At 44.6% G+C, this 17,371-nt stretch overlaps 1 protein-coding gene across 7 annotated transcripts in view; it reads right to left on the bottom strand.

Annotated features, from left to right (window-relative positions):
* Positions 1-105: 105 nt before the first annotated feature.
* The window catches only part of PIK3CD (phosphatidylinositol-4,5-bisphosphate 3-kinase catalytic subunit delta), a 32,988-nt gene continuing 15,722 nt past the window's right edge, over positions 106-17,371 (bottom strand). For 5 of the 7 annotated variants that reach the window (XM_074848341.1, XM_074848338.1, XM_074848340.1 and 2 more), the window contains 15 exons: positions 15,088-15,184; positions 14,556-14,686; positions 13,586-13,645; positions 13,216-13,383; positions 12,303-12,424; positions 11,995-12,138; positions 11,204-11,303; positions 10,184-10,362; positions 9,875-9,984; positions 9,182-9,260; positions 8,772-8,939; positions 7,858-7,981; positions 6,086-6,231; positions 5,735-5,867; positions 106-5,162 (listed from right to left, as the gene is read on the bottom strand). In XM_074848341.1, coding sequence (XP_074704442.1) covers positions 5,025-5,162; positions 5,735-5,867; positions 6,086-6,231; positions 7,858-7,981; positions 8,772-8,939; positions 9,182-9,260; positions 9,875-9,984; positions 10,184-10,362; positions 11,204-11,303; positions 11,995-12,138; positions 12,303-12,424; positions 13,216-13,383; positions 13,586-13,645; positions 14,556-14,686; positions 15,088-15,184 — 1,899 coding nt within the window. In that variant the 3' untranslated portion in view covers positions 106-5,024. Of the gene's footprint in view, positions 5,163-5,734; positions 5,868-6,085; positions 6,232-7,857; positions 7,982-8,771; positions 8,940-9,181; positions 9,261-9,874; positions 9,985-10,183; positions 10,363-11,203; positions 11,304-11,994; positions 12,139-12,302; positions 12,425-13,215; positions 13,384-13,585; positions 13,646-14,555; positions 14,687-15,087; positions 15,185-17,371 lie in introns of those variants that run through there. The other 2 variants (XR_012626129.1, XR_012626130.1) reach the window with 2 other exon arrangements.

Below are 17,371 nucleotides of genomic sequence, written 5' to 3'. Positions count from 1 at the left end.
AGTTGAATCAAGTGGTATTAACTGTCTGTTAATTTGCTGGTGGCAGTAGAAGAGTTTTGTTTTCATTGATCTCTCAAGCATAGAAAGACTTCAGCAGCATGTGTGTACAATTTATCAGTCATTTTTATTTTCTGACTTACAAAACGTACCTAAAGCAACTGGGAAGTTCAATGTGTAAACATTCTCTTTTTACAGAACCATGGTTTGGCTTAAAAAAATACTTCTTTTTTCAAAGGCAACAGAACAAGCACAATCAGTTTGTACAGAGTTAAAAATAATCACAGAAACTCTAAATAAATAGAAATAGAAAGGGGTATAATTTTGGGCATATTTATAAAATCAAAAGCTACTTCTTTATAGTGAAATGTAAAGTTTTTGAAAGTGATTTAAGTTTCAATCTTCAGTACCCTTCAAATTGCTGAAAACTCTCAGGTGAGCTGCTGCTTTGTAAATTTGGAGTCAGAGGGTCTTTGCTGACGCAGTAGAGCCATCAGTTTCATTCAAGATGCTACTCGGTGGTGTCAAGGAAGAAGGTCCACTTGATAACTCACTGATATTTTTGTTTCTTGCAGGTAAGTCAATTTTCTAGACTAAGTAACCTCTCTGTAAGACTGTGCTGGATTTTGGAATTGCTCAGTTCTTGGAATTTACACTGATACAATTTTGGTTTATTGCACTTCTAAAACTGAAGGACAGATGACATGAGGCACTGCTGCTTTGCTGTACTTCTGTAAAACTGTATTCGGGCCTGCGATTTCTGGAAACACGACCCCCAACAACAGCTGCAGGTACAAACTGCTGCGAGTCTGCAAACCAAGCACCTAAGAGTGACTGAGGAGACTGCCAGGTGAGGCTGCCGTGCAGGATCCTGCTTTGCCACTTTGTGACAGTGTGAGAGTGCTGCTTTTACATTTACAGAATTGTATTTTCCTTTCCACAAGAACGTACAAACCACTGATGAGGTTGCTGTCGTTTCAGTGCATCTCAGCTTGCATGTAGCCTGGTATTTTTGCATACTGTGTGCTCGATAAATTAGTTTAATAAGGAAGGAACTAGCAATATTTTATCCTTTAAAATGGAGCAAACTTGTGTGGCCACAGGGAACTCTGCAAGCAAAAAGAATCTGGGCATACCACCCTGAGGGAGGGAACATGGAGAGGTTGCAAATGTCTGCCTCTCCCTGCTGCGGAGCAGTGACTCAGATGGGTGCAGTGCTGTGTTTTCACTGTCTGATTAGCATGCAGAGAGCTCTAAATCCTGCAGTATTTTCTTCTAGTATCAAAACAACTGTTAAAGCTTGAGTGTTGGGCTCCTTTTTCACTTTTCAGTATTTCAGCAGAATCCCTGCCAACCTCACTTTATTCCATGCTTGTGACAAATTTTCTATATATTCCGTTAAGCTTGGGTGCAGAATACTTGATCTCCACAAATCTAGCTCTTAAGAAAACCTTGAAGAATTACAAAAGATGGCATCAAACTGTTAGAGTGGTGAAACCTTCTAAAATAATCATCCCAGAGGTCTGATGCACAAACAAGTGTTTACCAGACATCGATTGTGCGCATTAGTCCTGAATATTAACTGGAAAGTAGCATCATGTGACCTGTTTTTCTCAGGGGGGGGAAAAGTAAAGCAAAGCTGTGCAGTCCTCTGATGGCGTACAGCAGCATCTTGCTGTGCAAGCACAGACTTGCTGTCAGTTGTGGTAATCTGCTGCCCTGTGGAAACTTCAGCATTTGTCCAAGTCCTGATGGTAATGGATTTTTTTTTTCAATTGGATGCAAGAGATACAAACATCTTCCTACTCCTAATTTAAATTGTGACACCCAGCACCCTCTGAGCTTGTGAAGCTTGAGGCTATATAGTCTGGCACAGGAAAGGAAAATTATCCTTATAATACTTTAAAACAGCTTAAAGTCTGATGGTTTACTCTATTTGTTGACCAGTTCAGTTTCATAATACTGTACTTCTAATTACAAATATGGATTCACTGTTTTAAGATTTTATTTGAAACCTGAGACCACTAATACTGTTCAGTTCACGTAAAACAGTGAGTAGTAATATTCTAGACTCAGGAGAACCACATCAGTGCAAGTAATTGATAGCATCTTGCTGAGAGCTCATCCTTCACAGAGGACAACACTCAAGACTACAGGGAGTTTCTTTTAGTCTAATCTCTAGAAGCAGCAGCAGTTCTAGAGCGCTGCCTCCAGTCGAGGTGGTGTTTTGTTTCCTGCAGGTCAGTTTGTTCCCGTTTACGCACTGCTGCTTCCCTAGTGTCAGATGCAGTTACCAGGAGACACGGAGCTAGCGTTCAGCTCCAGCTAAGGAGGGTCTGTAACAGAGGAAGTACAGCAGGAACAATTACTTGCTGCAAACACACCTTCAGTACTATTATTATTAAATAATACGCTGGGGAACTGTTACAGAGGAATGTGTTAAGTTATTAATTTGGATCACTGGGAAGGGTAAGTGCCATTCTATCTTGAAATGTTCTGGCCACTTCTCGGTCCCATACAGTATCATTTGAAAGGTGCAGAAAAAGGGGATCTCCAAGGGGTATATAAAGTTAAAATGAGTTGTCCTCTATGTAACTGCTTCTTCTATGAGAGGCAACCTCGTTTATATTAATATATACAAATCAGTATAGAATAGACTTCATAGCATAACATCTTTTATGAAAAGAAATAGTAAGTACTTTAAATCAGAATTTAAATTAGCAACAGCGTAACACTACATCATCATCCGCTAGTATCTACCTGTTTGTATGTAAAGGTAATGAGGGAAGGCTTTACTAAAGGTGTTTCGTACTCCATTCACTGACCAAACCTAGTATTACCTACTACTATTCATTTCTACTTAGGGTAGAAGTTACTTTTTTAAGGCAGTGTTAGCTCAGCTATGCAGCTGATGAAGAACAAATACATTTGAACTTGTCCTCTTAAATAAAAAAAAAAAAAAAGGTGGACTTAGCCAGTATAGGGCAGCATTCTTTTAATTTTGAAGTACAGGGTTACCTCATTCTAAGCCATTAAAGAGAGCTGGAAATCAAGAATGAGTTGTACCTATGTGCTGGATGCAAAAATACCATCAAGTCAAATTTATCCTATGCTAGGGAAGATTTAAGAATAAACAGGTCAGTTCAGGCTCTGTCCTAAACTTGCTGGTTTTGTGGGAATTTTAAACCAGACATGAAAGCTAAATTTACATGAGAGAATAGTCCATCATTTGTCGATACGTGTCACTTGAGAAACAGGATCTGAAACACCTGCATTTTTTTTACCTACATAAGTAAGTAAAAGAGTTTAAAAAACACTTCTATGAGTGAAAGAAAATTGCTCAACCGAGTTATGGGCACCCAAATCAAATACAGGATTCAGCTTCAGGGGCGTCTTGAAAGTTAGACTACGCTATTCCTCCAAAGGCAGGAATGCCAGCACCTCCATGGGAGCCTGATGTTGCAGGGAACGTGGGGAAATGGAAGGAAGCACCCCAGGGACGGGGTGCTACCCACACTGCTCCCCCCATGCTCCAGCACAACCCCCTGACCTCACTGTGCTCATGGGAGGCCCTGAGGGGCAGCAGCAGCTCCTGCTCATCTGTCCCTGTGCAACACCAGTGCTCAGAACTGCCCCCGGGTGGGGACACCAACCAGAGACAGAAACAGGACACAGGAGCAGAAAGACGTGGTTGGTTACAGCACCTTGTGGGAGACGGGACAGATCCTGCTTGGGAAGGAGACAGGCAGCAGTGAGGACAGGAGGGGAGTTTGGCCTGATTTAGGTACCCGCGCAGATGACCACGGCTTGCTCTCTGGCTGAACCCCCGCCCAGACACACAGTCTCCACCCCGGCTCTAACGACAGACGAGGAGTCGTGTACCACGGTTGAAAGAAGGAAGATGGAATAAATTTGTAAGAAGATGAGAACCGAGATGCAACTTAAGCGTGTTTCAGTGTTAAACCCACTCATCTGGCACTCCTCTCTCCTTCCACAGGCAGGCAGACTGGCCAAATAACTCCGGCACAGAACGGCACCATCTGTCCCAGCTGACACGGGGGTACAGTGTTGTATCCCAGTGCTTACGTAGGTGTAGGCCAGTGCCCTGCACGCGCCTGTTACAGGGAAACCAGGTGGCAAACCAGCTCTAACGTACCCCAGCAGGAGGTACATGTAGCAACCACCCTTACATGCCAATTTTGAAAATGCAATCTTGCTGTTTTCAGGCTTAAAAAAACAGAATAAACGCAGCAACCCAGGAACTGCTTGAGGCTTGGCTAAGGTCTGACTTAGGAAAGCAAAGACAACCACGTAACCCCTGGCCAATCCAAGCCTGTTCCTGTGGCATCAGTTTTTTGACAGCAATAGCTGGGTTCCAGCTCAGTTTCAGAACACGTGGGCCTCCACAGCAGAGACAGAGTAATACGACAGCGTGGGTATTGTTATCCGGTCACAACGCAGACTAAAACAATTTGTCCAAGTCAGCTTCAGTGGTGATTTAAGCTGACCTACCTTGGTGTACACTGAAACAGGGTAGGAGGAGCGATCACGTGGTGAAGTTAATGCCTTCGAGCTGTAATGGTGGGGTCCTAGAAGATGGGCTATTGTATAAGAGCTACAGGGATAGTAGGTTCTCAGTGTTCAGCTCAATTTTCAAGAAAATAGAAATATACACATTAACACACTGGAAGGATGTTACAACTGCCTGAACTCTTCCATCAGAAGATGTATTTGAAGCTTAACAAGTTCTTAAGGGTACAGTACATCTACCTACCTTTCACTGTATGCAGTAATTTTATTGCCTCACGCCTCTCCCTTGTCCCCCAAAGATCTACAGCAGACAAGATTTTGTGGCTGATGAGAGTCCAACAATTTTTCAGTCATGCAGAAATGTCTGATCTCTGGGAACGCAGGTGGGGGATCTTCAACATGGCAACATTCATCAGTCTTTAAAAACCTGTCTACAATTGCTGGACTCAGTGCAGGTATTACATTCTCTTGGAGCAAGTGTGCAGGCTGATGTTGCTCTACTGTCTGTTATCTTTGGATACGTTGTGTGCCAGCCAGTTCACTTTGGTTTTCCAGCTCTCTCGCAGGGCTTCGTTAAACTTTAGTCTGAAGTGCTTCAGTGCCTCCTCGTCTGTTTTCCCAAGAGCTAGGGAATCCTGAAGGTAAGAGGCAGAAATCGGTGTAGCCTCACTGTAAGTGCAACTGAACAAGGAACTCCTCAGCTACCACGATGTTTGCTCACTAAGAAATTGCTCCGTTGAAAGGAGCACTGAGTAGGGAATGAGTAGCCATTAATTGTTTTTACCATAGTTGCAGGAGAGTTTTTTTTGTTCTGATAAATACCTGCATCCTACTCTTACATTGAGCAGAGGGAAACAGGTTTTTCAGTGCTCTTGTACAAAGCCACTGTCTTTCAGCTGGCCAGGGCTAGGTGGTTGTAATTTAAGAGGCAAGCTGGGACCAGGAAACGATACACAACCAAGGAGCTCTGTCTCCGTCCCCACAAGCTGGTTCTACAAGGTACTTGCTGCCTTTGTGCGGAAGAATCATTTCCTGAGCACCAGTACCTGGCATTTCTGATGTCCTGCACATGAACACTGAATGTCTACTCATGCAATTTGGAGCTCATTTGCCTCTAAGAACATGCCCTTCCACACTGAACTGCTCCTCACTGAGCTACAAGATCAGGTATCCAGTTTTAACCATATCTGGGCTCTGCTTCTCTTACCTTTAGATACTGAATGTCTTTAGAGCAGCTGAGTTCTGGCAGGCCAGCAGCTTTCATCAGTGCAAACAAGTGCAGGAAGAGAAGACCATGGCGCCTCAGAATCATATAGGCTTTTTCACAATAACCCCTGAATCTGTTCAGAAAGGAAGATGAGGCAAAGGGAAAGCAAGACTATGGATTAGTCTGAACGCCGCTGTCTGATGACTACCAAGCTCTTTCACCTTCTCTAACAGGTAGATAATAATTTATTTACTTTCATGTGTATAGACAGCTATAGGCTACATATCATTGGTGGAAATCTGAAAATGCAGAGCTTAAAAAGCTCAAGTCAAGTTTACTGCTAAAACTTACCTTTCAAATTTCTCATTGTTGTTAGTTTTTCCTTGCTGGATAACATGCACAAAGTCGTAGGTTAAGATGAAAGGAACTCGTTCCCTGTTAATACCAAATTTAGTCTTGAAGTTCCCCAAGAAGTGGCCAAAATCAATATGGAACAGCTGAAAATGAGGAAGAAAAAAATTGTTTTAGAATAGTATCTATTCTAGCTGATTGGTGTTCAGTTCCCTTGACAGTTACCGTATTCAAAAGATACTGACCACAGACTTTTGGGAGGGAGAAAATGACCTCTCCCACGGCACTCCTTTGGGAAGGGAGACAATATTTACCTGTCAGGATATTCTCTAGTGTAAGTAGATGCTGGGTAGGACAGACAAGGTACTTACCTCTTCAATACCTGGCATATCTGAAGAAATTTCTGTTTTTTGTAAAGCCTTAGTGTGTCACTAGCAGGAGCAGAAAGAGAACTAAAATGGGCACCCTACCAGTGCAGGCTGCAGTCCCAGTGTGTAGAGAGATGATGCCCTGTTCTGAAGTTGCTACAAAATATTACTTGCTCAGGTAAGGTTATTTTTTTTTTTCCCTCTCTCCTTTTTTCTTTTTTAAATACCAAGCCCAGCGCAGTCGTTGCACCACTCGAGGAAGGAGGGGAGGCAGATGCTGTGCAGAACTGGCACACGCCGCTGTACAAACCCGGAGGCTGTACCGCGGGGCACCAGCTCCCCCACGCGGACAAAGAACTGAGCAGTCTCTGATCTGCGGGAACAGTTGTGTGAGCTCCAGCATTTTTATATGAGGAGAAGAGGCCGTCCTAGATAAGGGCTGCTGCTAGTCACAGCCCGGGGAGGGACGTTAGTGTCCTGTTAGCAAGTGACACATGTCTCTGTCCCTGCTGTGACCCCAAAACAAAGGCGCTACCAGGATTTGACCACAACTGCTCAATTTACAGGAATAACATGTAGAGGAATGGGATGCTACACCAAAAGAGTGCAGGCAGGCAGTTGCATGTACCTGAGTCTCAAAACATCAGCAGCCATTTCTTACTTTCAAATATTAACTAACTAGCTGACTTTACTGGCCATGCAGGAGACTTACCTTGCACCACCTAGCACAGGGTTGGTTTAGCCTTTGTAGATAGATAGCTTAGACCTCCCCCTTTACCAAAATATTACTGATCTAGTTTAGCACGTGTTCTGTTAACAAAGGGATTTTCTTTTTCCTAGTTCTGCCCTTTATCTTCCAAACAGTGTACGAGAAGTTATAATCTCTTGTGGAAAAGTAAAGGAATCGGTACAGGTATGATGTGAAGTTAAAACCATGCTGCTCACTTGTATTCATTTAAAAACAAACACACCACATTTTTTCTGTGAGAAAGACTATAAATATATCAGCTTGGGTAAGTAACAGAGTATCTTACCTAGCAACTACAAGCAATTTGTGACTCTGCTGAAGCCAAGTAAGTCTTCAGACTGATAAATACAATGCTTGAGTTTCCATCTGCAGACAATTTTAGGCCTGAGAGGTATGAATTGCTCCACTGTAATTTCAAAGTATTAACAGCGGCAGCTGATGGCAGTGATGCTTACAGAATTGTAATTCAAATTATAAAACTGTATTTACCCTCTTAATGATAGAAGCTATTGAGAATATTTGTCCAGTCTGCCTCTGGGCTGGAAGGTGAGGTACATTCCTTAGCAGTAGGATTGCACTGGGATGTATCTGTCCATTGCTAAGCAGCATTCATGCCCCTCTTCCAGTACTTCAACAGCAGCAGTGAATCCCCATACCTGTCCAGTTTCCCGGATCATGATGTTATCGCTGTGCCGGTCACCTATCCCCAGCACATACGTTGCCACGCAGTACCCAGCACAGGAAAGAGTGAACTCCTCTATAGCTTGTTCTAATGCGTCACTAAAGAGGGTAAGAAAAAGATTGAAAGAAAATTTTACTTTGAAGACCGGTACTTCATTCTGGGAAAGGTGTTTTTACAGCTTCCCCCATGCAAGCCTGGAGTAAGGGAATCACATGTTTGAATTTCTGTAGTGCTCTCCAGAGGCACTACTCCCATCCCTGCAGTGCAAAAGCTACAACTGTCTGTAATGGGAGAGGTTGGGATAAGGTTGTGTCCACAATCTCAACGAAAATGGTTTAGTCTCAACTAAATTAACTCATTTCAAGACCTCCACAGATCCAAAAGACAAAGTGGGCTCCTAGAATGATTCCTGTTGGTGCCTGCTACACCACCGTAGCACTGATATATTGCTGCTGTCTGTTTCTGTATCTAGTAAAACCCCACACCACACAGCTTTTGTGCCACTTTCTTCACCTCCCAGTTTTGGCATTACTCCTTCTGCCCCTTCTCCAGCTGCCACCATGCTGACTGTTCATCTGTCTCTGGACAAAGTAATGGGACCAAGGGGAAGATCAAGGTTTGGATCCAGCCTGTGGACAGTGCTACCCTTAAGCTATCAAAGATCAAGAAAGTTTGCACATAGAAACCCAGATGCCTCCATTTCTGCTCAAGACTCATACAGAGCCACATGATGCCTTCTGGTGTGCCAGGCAGTGAGGCAGCCATAGACACTGCGGGACAGCTTGGAAATATGCATAACTGGAGGAAAAAAATTGAGCAAAGCAGAAGAAACCTTGCTAGATGGAAGGAAGCAGTAAAGCAGCACTGAGTAAAGGTCAGCTCACTTACCCTGGGTTCTTGGATTTGAGCCAGTTCAGCAGCGCATCCTTGTTGAAGGCCGCCGTGGCCGCCATGTTGCTCTTGTTCAGCTGGATGTTGGCGATGGTGTCTGAGTGCATGACTACTTCTATCAGCCCCGTCTTGTCTCCTGTGGAGAGGCAGCCATAAGGGGTCATCCTGCAGAGATGAAAGAAACCCTTCCACTGAATTCTTGCCCAGAATTGGGTCCTGTTGACTTTTAAGCTTTCCCTTGACTGCCATATCTACTCGGCATTTCTACTCTTCAGTACCACACCACCTGACTTAGCTGCTCACAGAATACTCGACAGACCCGTCGGGGACAAAAACTTACAGACAAAAATGGCCTAACCACACACGACTTATCACTGCAGTAGGACAACTGTGTGCACATTACTCACCTCAGGTCCAGGCCCTCCTGCTTCCACAGGATGTCCATCAACTGGATCATCTGCAGAGTCAGCATGTCCTGACGAAGATCTGTGCAGCATAACAAAGGAAAAAAGGGTCCTAAGTGCCTCCCATTCTCCCCTCCTCTTGCATTCTTGCAAATGGCACTTGTTCTGCCCCTGCAGCAGGCTGCTAGAGGGGCCTTTGCCACGTTTGGCACTTGCTAGGTCTAGCTTGTAAAGAACATCAGCACCGAGCAATGTTTACTAGTACAGTGATAGCGTAGAGCCACCACACTGGCTGCAGTAACTCAAACATGATTATGCTAATGGAGAGATATGCTCCTTTACTTTGCCAAAGCTCTTCCCACAGCAGTCAGTGTAGGACTTCAGAAAACATCTGTCTGGACACAACAGTGAGCAGCAGCCACTCTGACCCTACCCAGCCTGGACTGCTGTAGCTCTTCCAGACTTTCTTTTTACTGTGCAAGGGTATCCAGCTACTACTGTGCTAAAATCTTAATGAAGAGGGCAGCAAGTGAAATATAAAGGGGAGTTTATTCTATCTCCTGATTACTGCCAAAAAACTCCAACACCTTGGTGGTCCTCATCTACACAACTTCATCCACATGTAGGCCCCCTCACCACAATAAATATTTGAGACTGTTATGCCTGTGAAGACATATCCTTTGAAGACTGACTTACCGTCACCATTTTTAAAAATAATACCCACTCCACCTCCACCTGTCTCTTCATTATTAAACACAATCCATAAAGGTTTCATTTTGGAGTCCATAAAGGTGCACTGATCCACACTAGAGGAAACAAAAATATTACTGTCAGAGTTTCCATCTATTAAAAAAGCAGCCAAAGCTGCAAATTCAACAGCACCTACAAATGTTAATGGACTGGTCACTTCCATGAGAAAAGCGGACCTTGGGGTAACCAGAAGCCTGGCTCTGCTGCTGAACAAAGCCTGCGGCACAAATTAAGAGATGCAGCTATCTTCCTTACCAAACTTCAGCAAGGATAATGTTGGGGTTCAAGGGGGACTGGAGGTGGGAAAGTGCTTCAAGATAAGTTTCCTGCTTCATGCACACATGCATCATCTCCTTGGTTTGAGGCTTGGGGGCCTTCTGAGAACTCGATTTAACAAAGTCATTCAGAGCTTTCATCTTGTTGAGTGCTTCTCCCTGAAAAAAAGGGGAGGGAGGGAACAGGGTTAACAAATAGAAAATTCCTGGAGAAAGTTTAAAAACTGTTAAAATCTACTGTGAAATGTAAACCTTGGTTATATCTCTTACCTTCTCTTCAACTTGTGAAATTTCACACGCTGCAACAGAACAAATTTAGTAGTATTGGCTTGAGGGAGATCTATAATAATTATGGTTATTTTGCAAGGTAACGACTGCACCAGGTGTAATGCACGTGATCGAGCACCAAAGGAAGAAGTGAGGTGCACTGGCTAGAAGAGTGGGGACAAAACCTATAGCTGCTGCCCTTCAATACTTTTGGGGAGTTCTGGTTATCCAAAAGTGCCACTCAGTCTTGAAATTAGAAGGAGCACAGGTTTGTAGGCATGTCTTAGATCCAACTTCATGTACACGAGTCCCTCGCTTCTGAATTAGGTAAGTGATCCTCGATAAATATGGAAGCTTTAGAGCGTGGGTAAATAGCAGGATTACCTCCGCACAGCAACTGAAGGAAAGGGTGCACTGCTCTGAATCAGCCAGTTGTGATCAGCTCCTACTAAACGGTAACTCATTCAACTCATCTAATAACAGCAGAGGTCTCTGAACATTTCAAACTGTTCAGACACATAGTGTAGTCTGGGATGCGTGCGGGTGAGTAAGAGCTGAGGAAAGTCACACGTGATGGGGAACTCCAGGCCCTTAATAGGATATGCCAAAACAAATACAGCAGTTAAAAGGCTTTTTTCTGTATTACTGATAACATGAAGTTGGAAAAGCTAACAGCTGAGAACCAGCTCCAAGCAAGAAGGAAGTCAACCTTAGCGTTAAAAGCACTTTTTACCTGTTTCATCAAAACTTTCATATGGTGGGTGCTGCCTCTGCAGTATGCTTCCAGGATCAGGCCAAACCTCAAGGCAACTGCAGGAACATGCATTTCTGACCTAGAGGAAGAACGAAGGGTAAAGCAATTCTGACTCACTGCACTGAGTGACTAATTCTCCCATTCACACCAGCACAAGGATGGGGGGGCGGGGAGGGGAAGAGGATGGTGCAGAATGTTAGCTGCTGCTTAGATTCTTTCTGCGTACTGGGGAGGGAAAAAAACGCACCCACCCCAGAAGGTGATGTAGAAAAACCATTGCTTGAAGTGATGAGACATTTTTCTGGATGACTAAATTGCTAACCACTCCTTTGAGAACATTACTTAAGAAGCAAGGACAGTTCAGAGCCCATGGCTCAGAACTGGCAGGTGGCCATGGGTGTCCAAAGTAGATTTCAACTCACAGGCATGCATATGTATATAAATTCTGAAAACAGAACCCAACCCAAACACCACCACCACAACAAAAGAAAAAACTAACAAACAAAGATTTTTCATCCTCCTGAAATAATCCTTATTCAGTCTCCCAGTGTAAAAAGCAGCAGTTCCTGGGTTTTGGTAGTCACAGCAAGGAAATCCCACCGATGCTTTGATGAAAGGCACTAAAGGACAGCCAAGAGCCTTTCAATAAGTACCCTGGCACCTATACAGACAGACATGCTTGCTGTCTCACTTCACAGAGCAACGAGGAAACCAGTAAATGCTGCTTTTGCTTCACTGCTGAAAAAATGCCCAAAACATTTGCTGTTTACCTCAGATGCCAGAAGAGGAAGTGGCCAATCTTGCGGTTGGATAACGCCCTGTCCAGCAGGAACTTGGTTAATTCACAGTCTAAGTAGGATTCATACTTAAGCACCTGGACAAGCTGTAGCAGGTATTGGAACAATTCATGATCTCTGTGGACAGACGGGAAAAATAAGAGACAACCTTCTCTTTACTGCAACAAGTGTACTTGCAAAAACTGTAAAGACAAGACTGTCAGCCTTGTTCACAGTCCCCCTCAGCAGCTCTAAACATAAATAGAAAGGGGCTCTGCATATCCCTTGTGGATAACACTTACGTCAGCTTCTTTAATGAGTTGATAGCAAAGGAACCAACGTATCGGTCAGGGAAGCTAAAATCCAGCAGCTCCAAGGCATTAAGGACAGGCAACTCTGGCCAGGTCTGAAGCAGAGAAATCATCTGTAAGTGCAGAAAAAAAAAGCAGAAAAAGAACAAGGTTTTTATAACAATGGATATAAATCTACTGATGGAAGAGTAGCTCCTCTGTGGGGGGTCACTATTTATAGATGCCTCAGAGCAAGTTTGCAGACACCAGGTCAAAAACCATCAGCCCAAACTTTCTAGCAAGGCTGACAGGAAGAGCCATTCAAGTCCACGGCAGGACTACCTTTACTGTACCACCATCAGCAGAATCAACTCTTTGGGAAAAGCACTTTTCTGCAGCATAATAATGTAGACTAGAAAGGGACCTTTAGAAGGTCCTGTCAAAGCTCTTGAAGTAAGGAGGGATGAGCAGCACAGACACCATCCCTAACCAATGTCCGGTGTTCTCAGTGGAAGAGATTCACTGACCCCAAGGTAGCTTGTGCTGGTCTCTCACTATCAGTTAAGAATATCCAATCCAAATCCTATTTCTGCTGTGAATTAAACAGATTTTTTTTCTTGCCTCCAGTTTCTAGAGGGACTAAACAAGACCCTGTTGGTCAGTAATGAGTCTGGGACAGCACACAGAGCCAAACAGAGCCCAGAGGAGCCAAACCTCAGCTCAGCTGGGTACCACTCAGCATACGTTTGCAGTGACTAGTTGAGAACAGAAAATCTTCCTCAGCGTCAGTGATGCCAAGCCTACCTGCAGAGGGGCACTGCGAAACATCCCCTGCGAAGTTGGCCTCCCAGACACAACACAGGAACGTAGACACTGAAAGATGGATCCAAAAGGGAGCCCTGGCTGCCAACCCCAGCATCCTCACCTGGGCAACGTCTTCATGCTTGTTCCATTTGGTGATGATAAGCAGCTTTGCCAAAGCTTGTGGGTACTGGTCACGGATGTCGTATCTCATTTTCCACACCAGATCTTTCTCGTGCTCATACAGTTCAGTGTGGCTCCTCCGCTCCAGTATTTCCTTCAGCTGCAGCTTCTGCTCATGGGAATCACAGGAAAAGAGCATACACAGGGCTCAGTCTCAACCCAGAGGACTTCCCAGCCCAGAGAGACCCTGTAGGACTGGGTCATAACCCAGTTTGGTGAAAAGAGCTGGCTGGGGGTAAGGTAGAAATGTGTAACTTGATGTATGAAACCAGGCTTGCACACAGCTGAAAAACCGACGCCAGAAGACTCACCTCCTCAGGATCTTCTGGTGCAGCACGGGGTTGCTCTCCATTCCTCCCCAACTCCAGCAGCTGGGACACAAACAAAGAATGAGAAAGGCTCCTCATTTTCTCTGCACTTCCAGCTCACCATCACTTCAGGCATTTATGCTGCATTAGAGATCAGTCACTTGCCACCTCTGGAGAAGGGAATCACACCTCTCACAGCCCAAGTGTAGGTAATATACTCAGCAGGACCCCTCTGCTCAGAGGTGTAACCTAGCTGCCCACAGAGCCCCTTCCCTGGTAGTAACAAGAACGAAGGGATGAGTCCTTTCCCCGAAAAGTTCCATACAGTTCACAAACTGGACCTCTGGGTCACCAAGCTCCAGGCTAACAGGAGCCATTCCAAATCCTTAGAACCAGCGTGCGTTTGCCAAGCAGAGCGCGCTGCCCAAGCCACCTCGCACGCTGGCACCATCCGTCAAAGCTTCTGAGCCAGGACACGCATCAGGGGGAACATGCATATACGTCCCTGGCAGAGCAGATCTCCTTTCTTTCCGGTAACAGGCACATTTCTTCTTCCACTTTAAGTGTCTGGCCAGTTGCAGTGACAGATGGAAAATCCCCATACCACACAGCATGTTATCACTCTGTGCTGAAAGGGAGGGAGCTGTCTATTTTCACTCATTTCCCCTTTTATTCCTCTTCCTTCCTATAGAGCCTAATGCTGCCTGTGGCTCAGTTAAACCCATTTTTTAAACAAACCCTCATCTATGAGAGCAGCTTTACCTCAGCAATTCACAGCTTGGAAAAGTATTCACTCAAATGTCCATTAGTTAAGAGAAAAAGTCAAGCTTTCAACCAACAGTATCTATTCATCAGTTTTGCTTGTACCCAGTCCCTGTCGACAGCTGCCCAAGAGCCAGTGACACTGTATGCTCCTGCACCAGCAAAGCTAGAGAATTTCTGTGCCTCCCCAAAAAAAGTCCACGTCCCCTACCTGCTCAAATGACGGGTAATACACAGGATGCGATGCAACACTGGGGAAGCAGATGACCAAGGCTGCTGCACTTTCCGTGTTGGGGTTGCATTGTACCGTGCCCATGGGGTTCAGAAGTTCCCCTTTCTCATCTGAAAAGCAAAGTACACAAAAACCCATGAACCCAAACCTTCTGAAGCTTTGGTCCAGAAAGCAGAGCACAGCCTGCTTCCAGCTCTGCCACTGGACGCTGCCTGGCCCTGAGCAGCTCACTTCATTTTCCTGACTTCTCATAAGTGAAGCACATGTGACACCTTTAGGGCAGCAGCAACCTCTTATATCATATATGCAACAACCAAGCAAAACAAGGCCTTCATCTTGGCAGGGCTCTAGATACAATCACAATACAGAGCAGGAATTGTACTGGGTTTGCTAGTCTGAACTATTACAGCCCCTCCTACTGGGCAGCAATGCAGAATGCAAGGCGTCTCCTGTCTTTGTGGTGGAGACTAAAGACACAAAACAATACAGTAGCTCTATCTCCGGCCGTTACCTGGAAAGGAGGACCACATGTGCAAGCAGCACTCCCCTGTTTTCAGCTGGTCCTTATAGTCAAACAGCATGACATTCACCCAGGCAATCGGGCAGTCCTGCAAAGCAAAGGAAGCAGCGCATTTGGGTGCTGTAACTGCAACAGCTGGATGAAGGGAAGAGAAGAACTAACAAGGAAGTGAGACATCCCCATGCGAAGCCCTCACAATAGCCAGGAATAAGAAGTTATATAATCTTGATCTTTTCCAAGTCTGCAAGTTGCTACACAGAATGCTACAGGCTGGTAACTTCCCATTCAAGAGTATATAGGCACCCCCTCACCAACGAGTTGCTGTACAGAATATATCACCCCAGGTAGCCATGCCTGCCTGTCTACCTTTTAAGTTCTCCTAAAAATCAAAGTACAAGATAGCATCACATTATTCAGATATTTGCCAAAACCTGGGGTTTTTTTGTGTAGTGCTGAATGGCACCAAACACTCCCCACAAATATGTCTAAAATTTCATCATTCAATATTTTGCATAGCTGAAGAATCTCTAAGTTTCCAGCAAGGCCTTGAAACTCTACACTTGATGATATTTGAAGGAGCTATGACAAATATACTTCATATATTTCATAGTTTGAGGGGAGGGAGAAGAACCTTAATTTTGAATCAGGGAACAGAGAGCATGGCTTTGGAAAACTAGGCAAAGAATGCTACATATACCTGATAATGGGACCTTTACACTGCCAATCCCCCATCACACCCTGGAAAATAAAACCCACAAGCCCAGCCCAGTCACACAAGCCAGTCTCATTTTGGAGGCGGGAGACTCCAGCAAGCAAAGCGACTGGGGCACGGCCAAGAAAGAGAACCAGTCTCCCTGCTCTAATTCAGCTCCCCGCCACCGGAGCAGACAGACAAATTCCACAAGTGACCTAAGATTTCCTGCAGTCAGGTTCCCTGAGTGGAACAGTTTACTTCATCTAACAGTTTCAGCAACACCAGCATTTCACTCAGCTGCTCAGAAGACACCGAGGCTTAAGCACAGAAACCGACTTGCAACGAGGTTGCGAGGCAAAATCCTAGTGAGACGCACCCACAAACAGTGTAATATCTGAAGGGAACCACAGCGAGACGACATCTTGTTCCGCTGAGACATTCTAGAGAATGTATCAGGCTTACCCCAAAGGTATGCCAAATGGGGGGTAACAAAGTCAGCATTTTCCTCTAATGCAACAAAATGAATCACTTCCAAGTGGCCTCTCACAAACCTTTGAGTTGATTTGATTACGCTAAGTATCTTCAGTAAAATCCCATTTGAGACATCAGCTTCTAGATCAGATGGAAAAGCCAAACAAAACACCACCAGCAGCAATAACCTTTTCTAACAGAGTAAATGACATCAAACCACAGCGCAGAGCCTGCCAAAACACAAGGCAAGATTTCTGGTGGATAAGGTCCAGCAAAGCAACGATTCAGCATTGTAAGGACAGAAATATCTCCTGCATGACTTACAGAAACACTGAGAGCCAACCCTCTGGGTGATATTAACCCTCTGACTCATCCCGGTCGGGCTGCAAGCATGCCTGTTTTTGTGGTAGTGAATGATTTAGTCCCACCTATCTGCTCTGGACAGTCTGCATAGACAAACAACGTGCATGTTGTTAAACTCTGAGTACTGTAAGCAAAGCAAGTAAAACGATTACTAATCAAAACCAAAAATCAGGGTGCACTCTGACTGTAACCTCCTTGTACCAATCATTTTAAATGAGATCTAGGCACCTCATCAGAGCTGCTGCTGACCATGTGGAAAAATCCATTTCCACAGAGGTCAGCTTCAGCAAATATTGTGATTTTTTTATATTAAGGGCTCACCAGAATGCTCCCCAGAATCCACCTTTCCCCAGTACTAGAACACACATGAACAAGATCCTCTTCACAACTCAGCTAACCAGGCTGGTTTTGTTTTGTCTATCACAATAGTAAGATTTCCTTCTGACTGCTTCAAAACTGAAAATTATTCCAGTGTGACCACAAAAATGCAGCCTGTGAATGAATCAGATATTCTGTTCAACAAAAGCTTCCAGCAGAAGTTGGAATTCTGCTATTCTTAAGTAAAACAACAACAAAAAAAAAACGACTATAAAAAGGTTGATCTTGGTCCTTGCCTCAAAATGTTTCCAGTCTGAAGTCTCCAACCCCAAAACTGGTCCACAGAAGCAGGGCTCATGGGGTGCCTGTTGCTCCCCAGACATTAAGGCACTGTAACCCCAACAACACTACAAAGTTCAGTGAACCTCT

Source organism: Strix aluco, chromosome 22 (assembly GCF_031877795.1).
Source record: "Strix aluco isolate bStrAlu1 chromosome 22, bStrAlu1.hap1, whole genome shotgun sequence".
Taxonomy (NCBI): Eukaryota; Metazoa; Chordata; class Aves; order Strigiformes; family Strigidae; genus Strix; species Strix aluco.
Note: the sequence above shows the minus strand (reverse complement) of the source record. Positions and strands in the feature narration are given on the sequence as shown.